The following is a 23,588-nucleotide window of genomic DNA, read 5'->3' as shown; positions in this document are numbered from 1 at the left end:
CAGTCATCTAGTACAAAATCTATTGTCTATGTTGAATTGGGTCCTTCTGAGTATTTTGATCCCAAAATAAACCTACAAAAAAACCCTGCTGTCTGTTCTAGTTAAGCATCTGAGCTGCTTAGGTAAAGTCCAATCACTGTTATCGGTTGTTGTTGTTTTTTCCTAATCTGTAGTGACTTTTGAATTGCTATTCAATGGAGTGTTCAAGGAACTGGTTGATTGCATCAAATGTATGTTTTGTTTATTGCAAGAGCAGTAGCAGGATATGCCCACATCTAAGAGGATGTCTTGAGACCATTCCATTCTTCCTAATTCACACCACATGATTCCTAGAAAAAAATTGTGTTTCAATTCTTGTTGTCAGCAGTAAAATCAGTTGTTCACCGATTTGTTGCTTGCTAACATAAGCAACAGCAGTAGCTGCTGCTGCTGAATTTAAAAGAAATTAATTAGCTGTGATACTGATGAAGGGTGCTGGTTGACCTGTGTCTTTTTTTCTCTTCAGAAAAAAAAAATCACCTCTGAAGAGTATGTGATAGTAGCTTAACAAAAGGTTATGCCAGCACAACATACCTGGTGAAATTTTGAAGAGTGGTGTTATCATCCCTCTTGCAGAAGTTGGATAATGCTAATAACTCATCTTAGCTTAATGAAGCACTACAATGAGACAATAAAACCATATGTAATCTCATTGACCTCATTTTCTATTGCTACATTGGTTTAAAAATCAATGGTGTACATTGCATGTCATTGCATAGTATGTTGTGGGGGGAAAACTATTTTTGTATAAGTGTGTGTGCGTGTGTGTTATTTTGCTCCTGATGAGTGAAAGCACTGTCAAGAAGTGCTAAATCATATATATAATTCATCACTTGGCATGGGATTTTATCAATCTGAGAATTAATTGTCTGACAATATTTTAGTTTGCTTGACTGCTTGCATCTCTGGAAAAGGTGTGTGCATCATTAAAATTGCATATATAATTAACTTCCCCATCCTGTTTTTTGTTTGCTTGTTTATATTATTATTCAGTGCGGCATGTAATATAGATAAGTTTAATAAGGGTTTTTAATGAATATCTGATAGTTTTTGAAAAATCCTTTTTGGGATGCATTAATATCTTATTACAAACCAGCTGAAGTATTCTGGATGTTGCCTGGGTCCATATCTCATGACCCCCCCAAAATACAGGGAGCCTCCTGTTTTCTGCTCCTACTTTTTTGATCTGAAGAATCTTATCAATGGTGCCTCAAAAAAAAAAACCCTCTCCCACCTTTTATTTTTATTTATTTATTTATTTTTGGAAATAAAATTACCCTCTGGAATTTCTGCAACAAATACCTTCTTAAAATGGTGGACATATTCTTCAGAGTGAGCTGTTGAATGGCTTACATTCACCTCTGGACCAGATCCCTAATGACTCAGAACAGTTTTGTTGAACAGTTCCTCACAGAAGCAATAGTATCAGCCAAAAAAGCTTGTTTTGCTACCTTTACTGTCCCACATCCAGATAGATTTTTGCCTGTTTTGGGTCATACTCACTCTGACTTTTCTGCTACTGTTGCTCTAGTCTCCATCTCCATTGGGAAAACCACCAAACAAGGGAAATTATACCATAACAAAACAGAGCACCCAAGAATTTGGAGCCACTTCTGAAATGGTCCCCTCAGATTTTACAGTGCTGAAGGGAAGCCTATCTCTGGGGCTAGACTTCATCAGCCTTTCCAGAGATTCATACCCATCCTAATTTCTAGCCTCTCATAGAGTGAGATATTGAACATCATTAATACCAGAACTCTCATATTTCCCTTATTCACATTCTCTTGATAACTTTACCCACCCCTTTTCTTTGGATATCCGAAATGTATTTCCAGTGCCTAATTGAAGTTTTAAATTGCTGCAGTACTAGAAATTTGGCAAGTGAAGGAAAATTTCAAGAGTGCTGGTTGAATGAATCCTTACTCGGAGGGAGCAATATCCTCATTTTGCCTGCCCCCATCCCGCCACCCAGTAGCTACATGACACTGGCTAGGAGGTATGTCTTTGATGGAAATGTATGTATGGCCTATAATTTGCCAATTGACCATGCATGTTTTAAAAATAAAAAGTTAAAAACAGACAACGATTAAAAAGACCAGAAAGTCCCAGATCTTGTTTTTGTTTTTCCGGTTTTAATTTGGAGATCTATACATATTACCCCAAAATATCTGTCAGTTCCCAGTACAGTCAGCCCTCCATATCCATGGTTTCTTTATCTATAACATCCATAAGTTGAAAATATTCAGAAAATATAAATTCCAAATAGCTAACCTTGATTTTGCCATTTTATATAAGAGACATCATTTTATTATCCCATTGTATTTAATGGGATATGTGCATCCACATATTTTGGTATTCATGGGATCCTGAAACTAAATCCCAGTGGATACCAAGGGCCCACTATATGATCAGGGACTTTTGATGTCAGGTTGGCTTATTTTAACCCAGAATGAAATTGATTTATTTAAACACAGGATAAATTTGGAAAGAACAAGAACAAAATATGTGACTCTCCAGTCAGTCTGGATGAGTATGATATTATTTTCCAAATAAAAATATACATACAGAATAAACCCATAAAAACATAAAATACGAGCTCTGACATTGTCATCTTAATGCAGCGTTACATGCTACATTAGCCACCTTCCAGAATCTGCTTTTCTTTATGTACCACCATTTACTTTACTGATAGGAGTTTTAAAATACACACACACATGCACACACACTAAGTTGGCATGGCTTTCAGTTATTAGCTTTTTCAACAGTGCAAAGGTTAACATCTGCCCGCTTAAAACCAGATTGAGAAATGTCATTTCAAATTGACCAACAGCTGTGTAATAAAAACTTTGAATAACTCTTGAATAACTTTGCTTTGAATAACTCTTCTTTAGTTTTCATACTAAGGAGTAAAACAGATGGTCAAAAAGAGCTGGCTTTCCTGTGGACTGGTGTGTGGCATCAGACAGCAGCACATCCCCAGTCCTCTGGGAAGCCACATGACCAACTGCATGTACAGTGGATCCATGCTGTTTTGGTGGCACAATGTTTACACATGCTGTGCTGAAGAAACACTGAAAAAAATGCTGCTGCCACAGCAAAGGCACCCTTTTTCCAGTGCAAAAAGGAGTGGCTTTCGGTAGCTCCTTTTTGCACTGGGAAAAGGCTGGGTTGGGGGCATAACATGCAGTTACCGCATCCCCAACCCAGTATGTAAAAGAGAGGCGACAAGCTGCTCCTTACCCACTATCAGTTTCACCCCGAGTCTATCTCCAGAAAGAGTCTCTTGTTCTTTTCTGTTCTTCAGATGTGAATTTATTCCAGTTCATACATAGAATAAAAACAAGATTCATTGATATACTTCAGTTTGTGCAAATAAAAAAAATTCCTCTTATCCTCGATTTGGGTGCAAAGGAAGAAAATGTTTTCTTAAGATTGCTTGACATCAGTCATGTATGTAGACCAATCATATCTATGTTAATTCAGAAGTAGTTTCCACTGAAATCCAGTGGGAAAAGTGCTTATTACTGTAGCATTAAGAAAACCTAAATTCCCCTCAAAATAATGCACACTTTTTACTGTAGTATATTGTTACTTTATATAATTATCTTAATCTAGAGGTGAACTAATCTCATAGATGTAGGTACTTTTACAAATTTCTCTGTACACGCTTTCCATTAAAGTGCATTATCTGGCCCATGGGCTTGTGTACCTATATATCTGTAGGCTTGTTTATCAGGAGAACCAGGATTCTGATCAAATAAGTTTATAAGTTTTACAAAGCTATATAGTATGTTTCACTTCAAACTTTTGATGAAATATCTCAGTCTATTGTTTCCGTAACCCTCTGGTCTACATGCTTCAAGACACAGATTCTGGCTACATTTGCACTGCAAAAATAATGCAGTTGGACTGCAATGCTATGAAATTCTGGTATTTGTAGTTTGTTTTTGGCACTAGAGTTCTATGACAGAGAAGACTAAATATCTCATAAAACTACAAAACCCAGAATCCCATTAAATTAAATTAAACAATTAAAGTGGAGTCACACTGCATTATTCCTGTTGTGCAGTTGCAGCCTCTGTTGAAAATGACTTGATGAGAGAAGCAGAACAACCAGGAAAGAAAAAATAATAATAATTTTTAGAAACATTAGCACAAATTATAAATGGTAGGGAACTGGTATTCTAACAGGAAAAAGAAAATCTTATCATCAAAACCAAACTATGATAGCCATTGCAGATCCCATTGTCAGCTGGTGCTCCCTTTGACTACAGAACTTGGAGGAGAAGCTTATTCTACTTTGACCATGCTTGGTGTGGAGTTTCTCTTTGGGCATTCCTCCTCCATTCCTTCAGTCAGGGAGGAAGTTCTGACTCCCTAAGTGATCTCACAGAATAGTGGAAGATAGGCTGATTCTTCAGACCATGCTGTGTGTGGAGTGAAAGTTGGCATATGTATGAACTTATAAAGAAAGACTAGAAATTGAACAATTCCCTGAGATCAACTCTTGCTTTTTCTCACTAGAAGCACTGGAAGCACAAATACAAAAAAATGAGATAGGGGAGGGGGGAGGGTTCCTGTTGAATAGCCAGCTGTACAGTTGCAGAGACAGTAGAATTTCCATTAGGAATAGTGAAGCTTAGCAAAATATGGGAAGCTGTCTTAGTTTTATTGTCTGATGCTTTCCTAAAGAGAGATTTTGGTGTTTACTTCCAACACTGTTAATCAAATTACACAGAGACAGATGTAAAACAGTCTTCCAGGCAGGTGCTCCCATCTCTCCATATATGATCCACAGCTGGTATCAGCTTGATGTCAACCACTGATGTATCTATGAATTTGTGAACTGAATTCCACAAAATGATTGATTACGAAAAGGCACACATAGCCAAAACAGGAAGAACAAAAGGAAACAAATAGCCAGGAGTTAAGTCCTGCCTTCAAGATACATTTTTATCCATTCTTTTCAAATTTCAGGCATATATCATGTGGGGAGAACCTTGGTGTGAAGCTCTAAAACATTTTATCCTCTGTGGAATACTCCATACTATCAGTAATACTGGAAGCAAATTGATAACAACTAAATCAAATCTAGAACAGGGCAAATATTAAAGTGTGAAATCTGTGTGTTCTTTCTGCTGCCCTTTACGTAGTCTATGTTCTTCATGTTCCTCTTTATTCTGTGTGATCACTGATTTACAGGGCATCCCTACTTCTGTGACATTTTTTTCACCTTTAGGGCTTGTCTGCTGTCAAGATGTGCTGCTGTGATTAATTGCAGTTCCTGCTCAGCTTCTGTTGGCTTCAGTCCCATCTTTATTTGTTAACCTTTACTAGCTTTCTTATTGTGAACTTTTATGGGCCTTAACCTTTTCTTTATTGACTGCCCCACCCTGCCAGTAGATACACCATGCTTTGCACTGTATTTTTATTTTCCTTTCATACTTCTGCTGTTTTCCTTTTACTGAAACAGTATAGCACTAGCATAATTATATTTCCATAGGCGTTCACCTGGGAGTGTTCCCCTTTTTCACTCTGGATGTTGATATTATTATTATTATTATTATTATTATTATTATTATTATTATTATTTGTTTATGTAGCGCTGTAGATTCGCACAGCGCTGTACATAAAAACAAAAAAATATAAAGGAGTAAACCTGCTTATGGCGTACAATCTAAGAAATGATAGGATAATACAAATAAAACACATAGCAATAAAGGAAATGGTTCAATAAAACAGGCAACAAAAAGAACATCAGATAGCAAGTGACAGTCACGCAATGTCTGGGAACGCTTCTCTGAACAGGATGGTCTTCAACTCCGTTTTGAAGCTGGTTAAAGAAGTGATGGCCCTTGCTCATGGGGGAAGAAGGTTCCAGGAGTGAGGGGCAGCAAGGGAAAGGGGGCGAATCCTAGATGGGGGAGAGGAAATCCTGGGCTGGGACAGCAGACCTCTCATGCAGCTTGTATGTTTCCTGCCCACGTTTCATGGAAATAAACTGGATGTGAATAAGAAGATATATGCACTCTTGTACAATTTGTAAATTTCCATGGAGCACATGAAGACTGTATTTTTAATGGACTGTAGCCCTGAAGCCTTTTAATTTCAGTCAAGAAATATTTATCCCCTGAGATCTTATCTCATTTCCCACTATTCACCTTACATGTAGACATCTGCAAAGTAAATTCCTGTGAATTTATACTTTCCCAGGTTCTTGAACCCAACATAGTTATGGTCCCAGCACTAGGAAAACCTACATAGATGGATTCCTACATGTGGGGCTTTGTCCCTACCAATTTAAATGTCTAAAACAGATTGAGTCTCCCTTATCTGGAATTTCAAAATCTCAAATGCTCCAAAATCCAAAATTGTTTGTATGGTGACTGAGGGCTGAAGAAGATGGTCCGGACGGCCAATCGTGCCAGGACCGTGGCAGCCAGACAGCCCTCTCACAAAGCAGGCCACTGCCGTGGACCCAAAAGAACCACCAGCAGGAGCAGATTTAATCTGCTCCTGAAATGTCTGGCTCCCACCGCATTGATATGGCTTTGGAACGGCTTCCAGCCAATTTGGGTGTGTGTCATCTGAACACCATGCCCCAAACTGGCCAGATCCTGCTTCTTTTGGCCCTTCTGTTTCGGGCCTTAGATAGAAACCTTTGCTTTTTGATGGTTCAGTATACATAAACTTTGTTTCATGTACAAAGTTATTTTAAAATATTATGTAAAAAATTACCTTCAAGCTGTGCAAAACATGAAAAACATAAATGAATTTCATTTTTACACTTGGGTCCCCTCTCCAAGATATCACTCTATGTATATGCAAATATCTCCCCCCACCACCACCAAAAAAAAAAACCATCCTGAAATCCAAAACACTTCTGGTCCCAAGCATTTCAAATTAGAGAGACTCAACCTATAGGTGGATATGGAATAAGGGTAAAGTTCAAGAGTCTTCATAAAATTAAATCCATTTTTTCTTTTTCTTTAAAAAAAAAATCTTATTCTAGAATGTGCGACACAGGAGAAGGTCTGTTCACCTTTCAAACAAGGGAAGGAGAGATGATCTATCAGAAGGTCCATTCTGCAACATTGGCTATAGCTGAACAACATGAAAGATTGATGATGGAGATGGAACAAAAAGCACGGGTAGGTATCTTTCTCCACTATTCTAAAAGACATCTGCATCATGAATGAAATAACTGAGATTAGTAAAAATGTACAGTAGATTTATTTTAGAAACTTAATATCATGTGTATGTTAACAAGATAATATAAGAATCAACAAAATATGGGAACTACTCAAGAAAAATAACAACATATATAAGAGATTTCCCCAGACTGAATATTTTATGCTTGAAGTGATATGAAGAGCACTGATAGGACTATGAGAGCATTTTCACTCTAGTGGGTTCATTTACATTATCTTAAGCCACCATCCTGTGCCCAAACATCTTGGAAAACTTCTTTTACAGTTGCAATCCTACAGTATGGAGCTAAATAACTTTAGGGGCCAAATCAAACCTCCTGTGGTTCCAGGTCAGTCCTCCAGCTGCTTAAGATGACCAGAAGCTTTTGTGTGTGTGTGTGTGTGTGTGTGTGTGTGTGTGCATCTCTGATGGCTTCCTAGTTGTATGTGGGTTTTCACCATTCCAAAATATTGAAATGTCTTTACTAAGGCTTACTTATTTGTCATAAGAGATTGAACTAAAATAGGCTGATATTTTGGTCCCAGTCTTCTACCTTTGGCCCTGTTCATCTTTACAATGCTACCTCCAATAATTTCCCTAAAATCGAATTTGGCTTTTGAGATGAAAGAGGTGTCCTATTCTTGCTCTAGATACTCATTTGGAATTATGCCCAATGATGATGCATCATCAGCCTTAGCTGTGAGATAACATGCACACTGTATACTGTTAATATTAATAACTATTCCAGTTCATAGTCATAATTAAATCACAATACAGTCAGCCCTACACATTCAAGGAGGTTAGGGGATGTGGAAAATTTGCCAATAAGCCAAGCTCCATCCACCTCCTCCTCTGATGCTTGGGACAGCTCTAGTCAGCCAACTATATTTTTTTCCGTAAAAAGCCTAAGATAAACTATGATTAAATGTTTTCTAAAAGTATAGAAACTCACTGTCATAAATATATTGTATCCATATATTCATAAACCATTAAAAAAATCCCTAGCATATTTGAGAAACAGAAAAAAAGCTAAGAAGACAATGGAATTTAAACATATTGGCACTACTCCTTGTCCTTGGTATGAGGATTTATACCTGGACATGTTTTTAGAACTGGTATGTATTTTACCTTTCCACGTATCATTTTATTAATCTTGTAAGCCGCCTCAATTGAATTTTGTAGAGAGGCGGGATATAAATAATAATAATAATAATAATAATAATAATTATTATTATTATTATTATTATTATTATGTTGGTTCATCATCTAGACACATTCTAGACACATTCTGTACACATTTAGTTATAATTTGTTATTTGATGGCATGGCTTTAGATGTTATATGTATAACCACAAATATGTACAACAACACTAATAAAGATGATATCACAGCCAACATACATAGAACACCAGGAGGGGGAAGCAATTTATTATTTGATTTCTGTGCTTGTCTGATTTTCTGCTGTCTTGGATTCAGGTTTACCAACTCATGAAGAGAACTACAGCTTTATTTATTATAAATGAAAGCTGACAGCCTTCACAGGCCATACAGGCAATGCTAAAATGTATTGTTTGTTATGGTGCAAAATTGGATGACACAGACTTGCCATATGTTTCTCTGGTGCTGACATAATGCTTACTTTTGAGGTAATGAAAATTACATGAACCACTAGGAAAAGGAAAGAATTTAAGAAGATTATGTTTTAAGTGCATCATTGTAAATTGAAAGAGCTGCAATTTATACCTGGCTGAAAGCCATTCCCCTTGTTCTCTGAAGATTTGGAGTTGGTTGGAGAGACTATACATGCTCAAAGCTGCTTCCCCTTTTTCTTCTTCCTATTATTATTATTACACCATATCTTCTAGCTTTGATTGTTAGAACTGAAACATATGGTAGGATTATGGTCAGGTGGGCAGAGGTACAAAGAGGCACAGAACTTTCATTATTTACTTCTAAGTAGGCAAAAGGATCTTGTAGTACCTTTGATGCTAACTGAGCAGCTTTCATAGATTTAGGGCCAGTACAGATGGCCCTAAAGGGAGGCTTGACACTGTCCCTTTAAGCACCTGATTGGGGTCATGGCAACCACATGATGTGGCCCCAATCTAGTGTTTTTTCAGCACTCAGGAGGCATGCAGCGTCTAAACACCATGCTACCAGAGCACCATCAAGCTGACCCACATGTGGGCAGGCGGGTGTCTTCTGGGCAGCATCGGGGTGTGCATCATGCGTACGCCAGGCCCCCATGCTGCTCACAAGGTGACTTTTAGTGCAGGTCTGTACCGGCTGATAGTCTACTTCCTCAGGTACTTGGAGTGAACTGGTGCCCAGGAAGGGCCTCTACAATCATACTGTATAAATAGCCATAGAAACGCCAAACCTGTGGCTATTGTAATCAGGTGACAAGTTCAGTTTTAACTATGGTCACTGAGGGACCAAGGCAGGAAGAAAGATGTAACCTAACCATATGAATGTGATGTGTCTAGGCAAGCTACAGCTTCTTCCCTCAATTCATTTCAAATGTGCTACATGCTGGTGTGCATGCTGATATTCCAGACTACTAAGGCTATACTCTTTATTTCTAAATAATTATATATAGAATTGTGCTGTTAATATAGGTTCTAGTGAGAGAGACTTGCTGGAAGTACATAATAGGTGATATTAAGATTGAACATTGTCACATTTGTCACTGTCATGCCATGCTGTAACCTCTGTTTCTGTCTCCTCTGTTACGTTAATGAGTGACCTGTAATGAAAGGTGTTTGTTCCAGCAAGTGTTCTCCTTGTCAGAATCCACTTCCATGGAAGTGATTAAAAGGCAAGACTCTAGTGGGACTAAGTAGGGAGTCTCATTGGTCACTTCATAATTTAGAGGGATCACGTTGACAAGACAGCAGGAGCTCTTAACTCCACCACCGCTTTTTTAGTCATTGCCATCTACTAAGTAACTGGCTTTATTCCTGTTTTGAAGATTAATGTTAGAAACTGTAGCAACGATATGTTTAGAAAGAAGCCTGAAGGCTTTTTTTTTTCCTCTTGTAAAAACTGTTATCAGATAATTTCTGTAAATTTCTCCATATGGTATATTTCATAAAATGTGAGAAGGAACAACGTGCATGAAGCAGTGTTCTCCATGGCAACAAGTGCATATTTTTATTGGTTAGTTAAGGCTGAAAACAGCAGCACTGCCGTAAGAATCACTGAATTAAAACTGAGCAATGTTCTTTTCAAAATTGCATATACTAGTCTAACCTTGTCATCTGTGGGCAGAAAGGAAGTTAAATATTTCATAATGTAGGATATGTGACAGTAGTATGGCATATCCATTATTCGATGCCTTGAACTGTACACTCAGAACACTGGAATAACAAACTTCATTGAATTGGGCCCACTGTGTGTTGATTCTGGGACCAGAGATAGGCAGAATACTTAAGTTGGGGGCTAGACTGATAGCTAGACTGGTACATGCTACCTCCCCTTGCTCACTTGTATTTTTTTCCTTAATCATCATTTATTAGGTTTCTGCACTAAAGCTAATAATAGTTCCGCATCTAAATCAGAATTTGAGTAAGTGATAGGCAAATTTTCCCCAGACAGACTTGGAATTAGGTTCTTTTAAAAAAAGAAAGAAAGAAAAAAGAATTTCCTTCCTAATATGAAAAATAGATCAGTTATTCCTCATCTAAGCTTACTTTGGACCTTGTCCGTTTTCACTGATGTTACTAGTAGTTGAACAGTGTCTGGTTTAGAACTGGACTGGAGCTTTCAACCCTGTCTTTTTGCTAAAAGTGGCACTAGCCAGTACCAGGCTAGAAAAATCTCTCTGATAGTGATGATGTTATTGTCAAGCAATCAGAAGGCCTTGTCAACTATATAAACAACAAAACAAATCAGCATCTCCCTGCCACCTTGTGTGTAAAGTAACGGAAGAGGGAAATTCCCTGCTTCTTCTTAAAAGTAACAAAAAATCCTCCTATTTTGGCAGGGGACAAATAGATCTTGAAAAGCGTGGTGTGTAATTTTAGGAAAACTTCTAGTCCAGTGGTACTCAAACTGTGGGATATAACCCTTGAGGGCCATGATAATTTCTCAAGGGGGTGTTCACAAGAAACTGCAATCAATGGCATTAGGGCCTAATCTTTTTTTGCATAAGAGGGGGTGGAATCAAATAGGGAAAAAAGGAACCTTGGAGCTTTGTCTTTCCCCACCCCCACATCCCATTTTGATTTCTGCTTCAGCTCCTGTTGTGGTGCTACTGCATTGTTGTCACTGCTAGGATGCGGGTCCATGAGACAAAAGGGGTGGTCACCACCAAAGAAGAAGGGGGCAAAGGAGAGAGAGAAGGAAGCAAGGGAGGGCAGACCCTGTCCCTCCTTCTTCTTTCCTCTCTTCTGCCCACAGAAGCATCCAGAGATGCCAACTGGAACCCAGCACTCACTTCTTTATCTCTCACCATACCAGCCAGGTGGTGGAAAGAGAAAATAGCCTGCCTGCCCACCCTTGATTTTCCAGTACTGGTCTATGTTTGAGTAAGGAGAGTGCTGTGCAGGGAGGAAGATGGCAGGATTGTCTGGGAATGGGTGAGGATGTGGCAGCAGTGGGATTGGAGGAGGGGTCTTGTAGCACCCATTGAGTGACTGGGTAAAAATCACTCAATTGATGGGTATAAGTTTGAGAAGCACTGCTCTAGTCTGCTTCTTTTCCCAAATCCCTCACCCAGGGTGACCCAATATCCTTCTTTTCCAGGATGTGTCCTACATTTCAACCTTCTGTCTAGGAGGAATTTCAAAATGCCCTCCATTTTGAGCATGACTGAGAAGCATGAATTTATACTGATATTAGTGTTTTTAGCTTTTGATTTGTCATATACCACACTTTTCTTGTATGTCCTACATGTTGCAGTGCCTTGTCCTTTATAGTTATGACATCTGGTCATCCTGCCTCTCATCCATCTCTGGGTTTGCTCCCCTCCTTCCCTGCATTCAGACTCTTCTCATTGTTGCTCTGATTGCAGCATCACTGATAGACTATAGAGAAGAAAATGTTTGCATTCCTTCCTCCTGCCCCCAATCTAGTGTCTGTTATGCATCTATGGGTTGTGGACAAGTGGTAGAAATGCTGGATAATGTAGAACATCCTGACTACTGATATGGACCGGTAATGCTGGGATAAACACCGTGTCATGCAGATATGAGAAAAAAGAGACAAGCATAAAAAGAGAGACAGAGATTCCCACCAACCACTTCCAGAACAGCAAAAGGATGGTATGGACCTTCTACTATTGACTAGATTATCTTGAGGCAAGGAAATGATTATGGGAAATGGGGCAGAGAGAATCCTTATGTCATGCTACTTTTAATTCTTGCCTCAAATTGAGCGGTCTGTAATGAAATTGCTTCTATTTGAAAACATTCTCACAGCAGATTTGGACCATCACAGAGAGGGAAGTAAAGAAAGTATATGTTCTAGAAGCTGGATTCTTATATGCAAACCATAGTTTGCATCAAGACCATATTGAGGTTTATTTGCTTGTTACAGTTCTATCCATCTGTATATTATTTATTTAAATATTTCTGTATCACCTCCCTGCCCACAAAGGCGATGAACCAAAAAAAAACCCAGTTAAAACAGTATGAAGATTCCAGTGTGCAAGAGCTAAAACAACAATCTCAAACACTGAAAGCTGTGCAGAATGGTATTGTTCTGGCTGTCTGCTGGAAACCTAAAAGAGATGGGCCCAGCCTAAATTCCTTGGGTAGGGAGTTCCACAGATGAGGTGCTGCTACAGAGAAATTACTGTTACATGTACCCAACAACCTAATTTCACAAGATGTTGGGACATACAACAGGACTTCCCCTGAAAATCTCAAATTTCTGGCAGAATCATATGAGAGGAGCCAGTCTTTCAGATATCTTGGACCAAAGCATTTAGAGCAGTGATGGTGAACCTTTTAGAGGCCGAGTGCCCAATCTGCAACCCAAAACCCACTTATTTATTGCAAAGCGCTATGTCCCTCTGGCTTTCTAGTAACAAACTCTGGCAAACTCTGTGCTGGGGCGATGGCACATGTGCCCACAGAGAGGGCTCGGAGTGCCACCTCTGGCACGCGTGCCATAGGTTCGCCATCACTGATTTAGAGCTTAGTGGGTCAACACTGTGAATTGAGCTCAGGAGCAAAGTGGAAGCCAGTGCAGTTCTTGCAGTACTAATTTTATATTGCTACTAAAATGCACACCTTACACCAGTGGTATGTTCACTCAGGGTGTCACCCAGTGTAGGAGTTGGAGCTTCTGAAGGTGGGGCTTGCAAAGGCAGAGCTGAAAAGGGATTCCCCCACCTTGTTGCTGCTGCATGTAAAGTGGTGTCACAGCAGCAAGGTGGGGAGGGTGCGCTTGCCACATGATGTGAATGATTTGCATATACCTCTTTGGAGAAAATAGCTTCCTGATTCATCTTGAAGCCATCTTCCTAGGTAGGAAGTCACTACTATCTAAAGTGCGGTGTGGAAGAGACAGAAAGAGACAGAGAGAAATTGCAGAAGTCTTGAAGTTTAGTCTCAGAAAGGTAGGATGGAAATTAAATTATATAATTAAATTCCAGCATGACAGGGGGTTGAACTTGATGGCCCTTGAGGTCCCTTCCAACTCTGTGATTCTGTGAAATTAAATGAAGTTTAAAAGTAGTGTGTGATTGATTAGAACCATATTTTTCTATACCCCTCTAGATTATAATAGCAAAGAAAGGAATTTGTGATCTTTCAGAACATATTTAAAATTATTTGTGCACCCCCAACACACACAAGTATATACACACACACTTTTTAAATTATTCAGCAATTTAATGTAGGAAAAATCTGGCATTATCATATTTATATTACAGAAGAAAAGGCTGTGGCTGAGAGACTGTTTTCTCCATGTTAGTGCAGCACTGCAAAATATCCTAGTGCTGTTATTTTGTTGTCTTGTTTTGGTTTTGCATCTATGTGTGTGCATTTGTGGAGAGTTAGAATATTTTGTATGAGAATCCTACAATTTAGGATTTTTGTGGTGTATCCACCTTTGTAGGGAAATGCATGGGTGGTTTTAAAATTTAATGTATTAAGAGATAGAGGATCATTACTTGAGATGAAAGGCATTAGAGAAAGAACAGAGACAACTAAGAAATGTGACCAGACACAACTCAGGTCTGGTTAGACAAGTTTTCCTATGTATATAGCATTTGGGGCTTTTTTTCACAATGACATCTCTCTTCAAATAGTGCTGTCAGAAGTACATCTTTGCATGTTACAAATATTCCATAGTTTTGTCAAATAAATATGTCTCCAATACAGGAAAAATCATGTCCTTCACCTCTTGCAAAACATGTCATGTTTTATCTTCAAACTAATAAATCACTCACTTGAATTTTGGGTGAAATCTTGGGTGTATGCTAGCAGATACATACAATGTTGATAGTGATATGGTGCCAGAAAGTTATTCTTCTTCTGTAAGAGTCCCAAGGCCAGATCCAAGTTTTTCTCTACTCATATGTCTGAGGGGGCAATACATAAATGCACAAATTCCTTGGAAGATGTAGCAGACCAGTCTTTAAAAAGAGCCTTTTACATCTGATAGTGTATTTGCTTACACCTTTGGCCTGAGGTGTCTTTGAAAATGAAAGACCCGAAAGCAGCTGATGCCAGAACTATGTATTCTGCTATATACATTACAGTCAGCCCTTCTTACACACGGATTTTTTATACATGGATTCAAGCATACACGGTTTGAAAATGTTCAAAAAAACGTATAAATTTCAAATATCAAACCATGATTTTTCATTTTTTTAAGGGACACCATTTTGCTATGTCATTATATTTAATGAGACTTGAGCATCCATAGATTTTGTTATCCACGGGGGATCTTGGAACCAAATCTCAGCGTATAATAAGGGTCCACTGCAGTAGCTTTGAAAACAGAAGCCCCATACCACATTCCTATTCCTTACATAGTGATATATACACTTACAAATATTATTATGTAACAGTTTATTGATTCCGAGAGAAGTCACAGTAACATACCCCCATTTCATCATGTAAACATCTTGTAGGAGATAAGAGAATGAATTGCAAGATTTGTGGCACTCTCAGTGTCTGTGTTCCGTATCAAATAGTGCTGGCTGAATATTCACACAGAGTTTTGACTAGGCTGGTTCTTTGTATCCCATTCTGTTTTGATTTCAGTTTGTCACACTGTGAGAATACTTCTTAGGGATTAAGTCATTACAAGAGAGGATGGGATGCAAAACTCTTGTAGAGGTAGCTATGCCCATCTAAAGATGATACTGTTTTAAAAATAACCCGTCATGCCACATAATATTTCATTCTTAGAAGCAGAGGGACTTTGAGAACAGGTTTCTGATATGCCATGTTCTTGTTGAGAGGAAGTTTAAAAAAACACTCACTGGGCAATCTCAGGCTCTTGAAGGTCGATATATATTCCCCTATAAGGCTAAGCATACAATAAAAATTAATATACTGTAGTACATTGCAGTATGAGGAATTTGTCTATTTAGAAGTGAATTATCCTAAGGATGGCCTCAATAGTACCTTTTCTGGTCCATGAAATAATTTGATGATATTTTCAGATATTCAAATGTGTAATGATGCAGTACAGGACATTATTTCATGTTAAATTGGGGGATAGATTATTCTCTCAAGCTCTGCTTCTCTCATTTTCTCTCTCCCCCCCCCCCCCCCGCTTTTTTTTTTTTCTCTTTTTTTCCCCCCCTTTTGCCACCTTTTACTTATTTCAGTCTACATAAACATTTATACAGGTTTTGGCTCATTTCTCAAAAAAATATGCATTTCTTTAGCCATTTTGGCAAGCTATTCTCATAAGGAAACGGGAGAAAAAACTGGTATGTAATTATTGTTACAAACATTTCTGTAATATATTTTAATCACATTCATAGTGGGTGCAAACTTCAAGCAAATGTAGATATTGACGTATACGTGTGTTTTGGTTTGTGTGTGAGTTCAGATACTTGGTTAAACTTTACATTGAATGTGAACCCTACCAATTTCTCATCACATCCCTTTGTTGAAGCGATAAACATTAAGCCATCAATATCCTTTATATACACCAACATAAGCAAAAGATAAGCCCCCGGACTAAGAACTTTATAGATGTGGGGAATGAGGTGCCAAACAAAAGGAGGAAATCCTAGGGAAGAGACTGACAGAAAGACTAACAAGAGACTAATGTGTTAATATGTATTTATTTCAACGTAGATGAAAATAGAGTTCAGCCAAACTTATACCAGGGCTATAGCTATTCATTGCCTTGTCAACAGCATTACAACAATGTCCCTGACAACATAGTTAAATCAGGACAAACACTGGCAATTGAAGTGTCAGCATTTAGCACTTATTGTCCAGTGCCTTGTGGTTACACTTTTATGCTTAGACCAAAATCCTTTTTTCTGTAAAGGAGCATAGTGCAAATGCCAATGGAGAAGGGAGTTGATTCTGAAGAGATTTGGTTTGAAGATAGAATTCTGTATCTCTCAAGATATAAAGTGCTCTGCAGCTTCTTTTGAAAGAAGTCTCCTAGATGGTTTTGTTTGTCTTCCTTAGAAAAATGTCTTTTGATCTCATATAACATTTAGTTAATGTTTGAAACCAAATGGTCCTCTTTTTTTCTCCCTTCTTCTTCTTCTTCTTCTTCTTCTTCTTTGAAACAAAAACAAGCTCTTAAAACTTCAAAAGCAGCACCAGAGGTTGAGATACTTTTTCTTATTTGAAGTGAAACCCAGTGGGCATCCATGAGCAACAACCTAAGTACTTTTGTACTTTACAGACCTCTCTGTATGGACTCTAATAAAGATGTATAAGTGAGCTGGGTATATAACAATACATTGCAGGACAGAAAATTATCTATAAAACCCTGTGATTAGTCAACTCTGCATTCACATTTTGGTGATAGAAAGGATTTATCATGTTCAGCTCCTTACATTTCTTTTGCTACCTGAAAATGAATTTTAACAAATTAAGAAATAAATAAAAGAGACATAACAAATATTTACCTTTAAATTTTAGTCAAATTGAAGGAATGGGAACTTTACATGATTTTGAGAGGGACCCATCTCAGAAAGGAAAATATCATAATAGAGAGCTCAAATGTGTGTGGGGGGAGAGCAGGCAAAATAATAAAGACTTACATGTTTGGGGATGATTAGTTTTGTGAGGAACCAAAAAAATGGGGTATATATTAGAGCCTCATTTGATTACACCTGGCATGGGGGAAGTGGATAGGACATTATTTGCTCTGAATTAATATGAGAACTCCAAGTCTTCAGTACATTAATAGATAAAATAAAGGTAAGTTTTCACCCAGTTCAAAATGTATTTGATCAGAACTTAGTCATAACAGCAGATCCATTGAAATTGATGGGGTTTCAGTTAATCATGTCTAAATCTGGATTCAACCCAATGAATATATGTAACTTGGTACTACTTGATGTAGTAATAATTTTTAATTGAATGTTGTCAATGAAGATTAGACAGATTCATGGAGGATAGGTCATTGTTATTGTGTGCCTTCAAGTCATTTCTTACTTATGGCTACCCTAAGGCAAACCTATCATGGGGTCTTCTTGGCGAGATTTGTTCAGAAGGGGTCTGAGACTGAGAGAGGATGACTTGTCTCCAGTCCATCTGCCATGGTCCAGGCCTCAGAGGGAGAGAGGAATGACTGGACCTCATCCCCTTTCCCACCACTATTCCCTTCTCCTTTTGTGTCGTGTCTTTTTAGATTGTAAGCCTGAGGGCAGGGAACTAATTATAAATGATAATTGTAAGCTGCTCTGATAGCCTTTAGGGCTGAAGGGCAGGGTATAAATACCATAAATAAAATAAATGTCTGACATCACCCAATGAGTTGCCATGGCCAAGCAATAATTTGAACCCTGATTCCCAGAGTTGTAGTCCAATCCTCAAACCACTACATCACACTGTCAGCAGCCAGTCTTTGTTAGAAATTAGTGATACTATATCTTTTAACATGAGTTAATGTGAAGGATGAAGGGAGAATCAATAGATGACTATTGGACTGTATGGACTGCTGGCCTGAATCCTATTGTTAGCAGAAAATGCGAGAACCCCATTGAGTCTATATGATTTAACTACATCTTGATTCATGGACCAGAATCAAATCAAGACATATTTGTGGCTGTTGTAGGGAGGAGTTCCACTTTTTCAGCTGAATTTTCTGGATATGCATGGGGGCTTTGAGAAGCATGAAGAGACATAAAATGAATCTGTAGGAGTTGTGTGAGACCCATAGGAACTGCATTCCAGGAGTTGCATCACCCCTGTCCTATGCCATGTTCATGTATGACAGGGTGGGCAAAGTGTGGCCCATGGGCTACATGCACTCCCCGTGCTTATTTTTGTGCCCCAAAAAGCTCTCTCTGAGGTGTGGCAATGATATTCCACCAAGTTTTGAGGCCTCCGGGCACCCCAGGGATCAAAAAAAAAAAATTCAAAACATTTGCAATTTTTTTTCCAAAATGCCCTTCAAGGAATATGGGAGCATTTTCACCACATTCGTGGCCTGCCCTGCACATGTTTAGGTCCAAGGGAGGCCTTTTCTTGAAATAGGAAATGAGCAGGAAATCTTTTGCATTCTTGTTACTAGGAACCATCTCTCCTGGGTTTAAAATGGCCCAGAAAAGCACAAAAACATGGTGGAAGTTCCCTTGTCCCACCCCCAGGCATTTGTGGCCAAAAATATCATTTTTCACAGATATGTAAAAGAGTGTTTCCTGGGGGTGGGAGAAAATGCATCTCCTTCTAAGGCTGTTGTTGTCCACTTCTAAAGAAGGCTATGAAGCCCACAGATAATGGACCTAGGAATTTGCAGCCAAGAACTGTTTCTGCTTTCTGATCAATATATGATTGGAATATGTCTTGTGGGTTGTTTTATTTTGCAAATTCAAAATCCCCATTCTTGTCCCTTTTTGAGAAAATCTAAAAATCAAAGTAGAGAAACTAGCTCCAAAGTTCTGCAGTTGCTGAAATATTAGACATGACAGGGTCAATGTGTCATGTTCTTCAGATATTTTACAAAAAGAAAAGCCCTATTTTATTAAACAAAACAGAATTCTTTTTATCAGGCATATTACAGCACAATCTTATACAGTACATGTCTTCTCAAGAGTAGACCCCATTGAGTTCATCAGCATTCACTCCTATGTGAATAGGACTGCAACCTAATTTTTTTCATAAATAAACTAGTATGTGGCTCAGAATTATTCAGTTCCATATCTTTCAAACCAATTTATTTTTTCCTTTCTTTTTCCGAAACAGGTATGTTAATCATTTATTTTTCTAACACTGCTTTGCACAAATGATGGGTGTTAAAACAACAGTACTTTTTAAATAAAGTATTTGGCTTAATGTTACTTAAATAATCATAGTATCACTAATATTTTGCAATGAAACATCTGATAAGTGTGAGGCAGAGGAAGTTATTTGTCTTCACTGGTTTATCCAGTTTGCCTCAGATGCTGCTGCCAAATAACCACAGGAGACCAAGCTGGAGGAAAGGCCACAACTTTATTAATAGCAAAACAATTGGTAGGGTTGGCACTAAGCATGAGGTCAGGATCTGCGAAATCAAACAACCCCATGTTTGTCTGATTAGCAAAAGCCTGGTAACCGCCAGGCATTGGGATGACCTAGGGGCTAAGGAACACCACTTGACCACAAATCTGCCATGCGTTCACATATTCGCTAAGCCCCTAGTCACCAGGAGGTGCTCTCGCGTTATGGCCCCTGCAGTGGCCATATGCCTGCCCTATTCGCCCCCGGGTCCCAACTGACTCCCAAACCAGAGCTCCGTAGCCCTGGTACCACACCATGCAGATGTTGGCCTATGCTGCCGAATCCAAGTTGTGACAAAGAGCCCACAAACCAAGCGGTGGGTGGGTGGGTGGGTGGGAGAGGCACTCCGATGCCTCCTCCCTTCCTATTTGGCTCCGTCCCGCTCGGAGCCAAGCGCCGACTGAGGGCCGGAGCCGGCTGCGCGGCCTTAAATAGGCCCCGGCTCTGCCCCCAGATCCGGGAGACTCCTCCTCCAGGGCAGCTAACCAATGAGCTGCCCTGGAGGATCGGAACTCCCGGACCATAGAACCCGGCCCCTAGGGCGTCGCGCAGCGGAAGTGACTCCACTTCTGCCCCATGCACCAATAAGGGGGCGGGGCAAGCCCCAGAGGACTCTGGGGCTTGTAGTTTGTTGCCGCTTACTAGCGGCAAAGTGACCTGCCCGTCCAGCCGGGCGGCCATTTTTATTTGCCATACATTAACATTTCCATCAGTTACCAATGGAATGGAGACATGTGAGTGTGAAGACAATGTTAAAAACAGATTGTTTCCTCACTGGATGATCAGTATTTTCTAAAACAATTATCGGACATAGTTGTAAATGATATCTGTCGAAGACATAAATGTGTTCAAATGTGAGGCGTTCTGCAATAAATCTTGTTTACAGCACTTGCTTGTATAATCAGATAAATGATCTTTTCATCCCTAATCCAAATTAGCTAAAATATATCTAAAGTGGCAGCAGTTCCATGGAACAGCTACAGCTTCATAATCTAGTACTTTCTGAGGACTTGCAGAGGCCTTGTTTTGATGCACGGAGTGTACTGTTCAGTATGTCCCTTTTTGCCATGTCCCTGTTGTCCTTTAATCATTGCACAGCAGCCGCAGTAGAGGGGCCACATGAGAATTAATGCTGTTTTTCTGAATCATTACCTCCTAATGAGATTGCTGCTTGCAAACCCATGAACTCTGCACAGAACACTGCTTCTTAGAGTAGCAGATTCCCAGCTCTGCTCATCCTTGCTCCCACATCCGCCTCAGCTTGGTTGAGAGGGCAGAGGGGAAAGAGAAAAAGATTTTATTTTCTTGGCATAAAGAAGTTGTCAAGAATGTTCCTGCCGAGAATTTCACTGGAAAGTTTGTTTGCAGTTCTTTAAGAACCCCAGCTGTATTCACCTGAGACATATTTCAAGTCATGGATGTGGACAAACAAAGGGTGCCCTTCTGTTCACAAAATGGACTTGAATCTAGTTGAAAAATGTAATAATAGAAAGGATCGGGGGAAGCATATCTTACTGTGTTCAGTACTCTACAACTGTTCTGATTAGGCAGGGATGATTAATCCTCTATCACCTCACTTTTTCAGCTGCTTTTTAAATGTCTCGGTTTCTCACTCTTCCTTCTGCTTTGCCTGTTTTGTTCTCAACTTACTTAAATTGCTGAAAACTGAGTTCAAAGCGCAAAAGTAGCTTGCATTCAGGAAACTCAGTAGGAGAAGAGTGGGTAGAATCTTTTCCTTCCCAGTAGGCTCAGCCAAATGCAAACTGCTATACCTTGTCCTAGTTTATGTGTTCTTCCACACTGATAACCTTTGCCATCCTGACTACACTTTAACGTGGCTTGGACACATGTTTCCTGATTTTCATCTGAAATGTTAAATGCAAGCCACTGTGTCAAACACACAGCTGTGATTTAAGAGGCTAAAGGGGATGGTAAAATGATAGAAATTTTACACTTACACATGTACACACATTTACTTTAAAGATACCTTTCAGTTTTATTCACTTTTCTGACATCTTTGCACAATATACATCTGAAACTGATCCTGTGAGCATTCTTCATCATTTGTAGTACTGCAGCTTCTGCTGCTCAGTGCCTTTAATAAAAGAGACTTGACATCATCAAGAACTACTAGCTAGTCTTGCACAAGTTTGAAACTAACCATCAGAAAAAGTCATGCTACACTCATGATGTTGTGTAAATGCATGGATTGGTAAAATAATTTTCTATTACTTTTATTTACATTCATTGCAAGGTTGTCCCCTAGACATAATAGTAATAACAGTGCAATACATGCTTATGACAAATGTAGATACTATAATGAAAAAAGATATAGCTTCAAAAAATCAGTGATTTGTCTTCCTGAGTTTCATCTCTGATCATTTCTGCTGCGTACAGTTTAGTTAATTAAGAATAAAATATGCCAGTTAAAGACATTGCTAGTGATAATGATAGCTTGAAGCTTGTAGGGCAAATGGACAGAGGAACATGATTCAGCATGTTTTCTTTATTTTTGCAGCTTCAGACCAGTTTGACTGAACCAATGACATTACCCAAGTCAATTTCACTTCCTCGCAGTGCATACTGGCATCACATCACTCGGCAGAACAGTGCAGGAGAAATCTACAGTTTACAAGGTAAGATGCTTGAGTGGCATGTCCATTAGTTTCCCTCAAGTTGAGCAGTTTTCTCTCCATTTCAATTACCAAGTCTTGTCATCAGACACAGCAGGGATCAGAAGATATGCAGTCTCCCCACCCACTTTTTAACTTCATGGTCTTAACAGTGAAGTTTATTACCAGAAATCTTGCATAGGTTGAGAAGTTAATTTGACAGTTCAGTTTTTCAACAGAATACATGTATAATACATGGCATCTTGATATCTAATGTGGAGGAGTTGAATAGTATTTTCCAGAGGAAACCATTTGTGGTTTAGAGAAAAAAATATTTTGTTTAAAGTGGCACAATCCTGAGTGGGAAATAAATAGGCAATTACTGGTAGTATCTTGTCAAGTATAGAAGAAAAGGTGAACGTGTTCTGTATGAAGGAGTAATACTTCTGATGATGGCCTAATATTAACTAAAAAGCATGCATTTAGAAAGGACATTTTAGCTGGTCTCTCCTGGTAGAACCAGGGATATAGAAGGGGAAATGTTAACTTCTCTAGGTTTGCTTGACATGCTTTAATGAAGAGTCATGCAGTGGCTGGCTGCTTCTCTGTGTGGATTTTCCTCAATCATCCTCTCCCATATTGAGGAAACATTGCAGTGCCCCAATAGGGACTGCACAGATCTCTGTGTTATTTTATTCCATTGTGTGTAGCAAATGCTGAAGTTAGTGTGCAAGCCTGAGGAAGGCCGATAAATTGGGCAATTCACCACTTATTTAACATGTATCCTTACCTGGCTGATCAAGATTCACAAGATTTGCAGTAAGAATATTTTATGAATATTTCACCAATAACTTCCTTCAGACAATGCAACATCCTTTTTCTCTTTAGCTATAGAACCTTTACTTTGTATCTGACAGATACATCCTTCCTGATTTCCAATTTTTCTGTTCTGTCTCCACCCACACTGCTGTCACTCACAAATCAGCTCCAGCTTTTACAAGTTTTTGGTCCCCTAATCACAATATACGTACTAACAGTGGAAAGTTTGGAGTCTGATAAGATTTGCTATACAGTGGCATTCCTGTGGTGTTGCTATCACAGG

At 38.9% G+C, this 23,588-nt stretch overlaps 1 protein-coding gene across 2 annotated transcripts in view; it reads left to right on the top strand.

Annotated features, from left to right (window-relative positions):
- Positions 1 to 23,588, top strand: part of DOK6 (docking protein 6) — a 299,546-nt gene that overhangs the window by 223,266 nt on the left and 52,692 nt on the right. For both annotated transcript variants that reach the window (XM_042463443.1, XM_042463442.1), the window contains 2 exons: positions 7,052 to 7,190; positions 22,393 to 22,510. In XM_042463443.1, coding sequence (XP_042319377.1) covers positions 7,052 to 7,190; positions 22,393 to 22,510 — 257 coding nt within the window. The remainder of the gene's footprint in view (positions 1 to 7,051; positions 7,191 to 22,392; positions 22,511 to 23,588) is intronic.

The sequence above is a fragment of the Sceloporus undulatus genome, chromosome 4 (assembly GCF_019175285.1).
Source record: "Sceloporus undulatus isolate JIND9_A2432 ecotype Alabama chromosome 4, SceUnd_v1.1, whole genome shotgun sequence".
NCBI classification, from domain to species: Eukaryota; Metazoa; Chordata; class Lepidosauria; order Squamata; family Phrynosomatidae; genus Sceloporus; species Sceloporus undulatus.
This window is presented reverse-complemented; position numbering and strand designations above follow the sequence as displayed.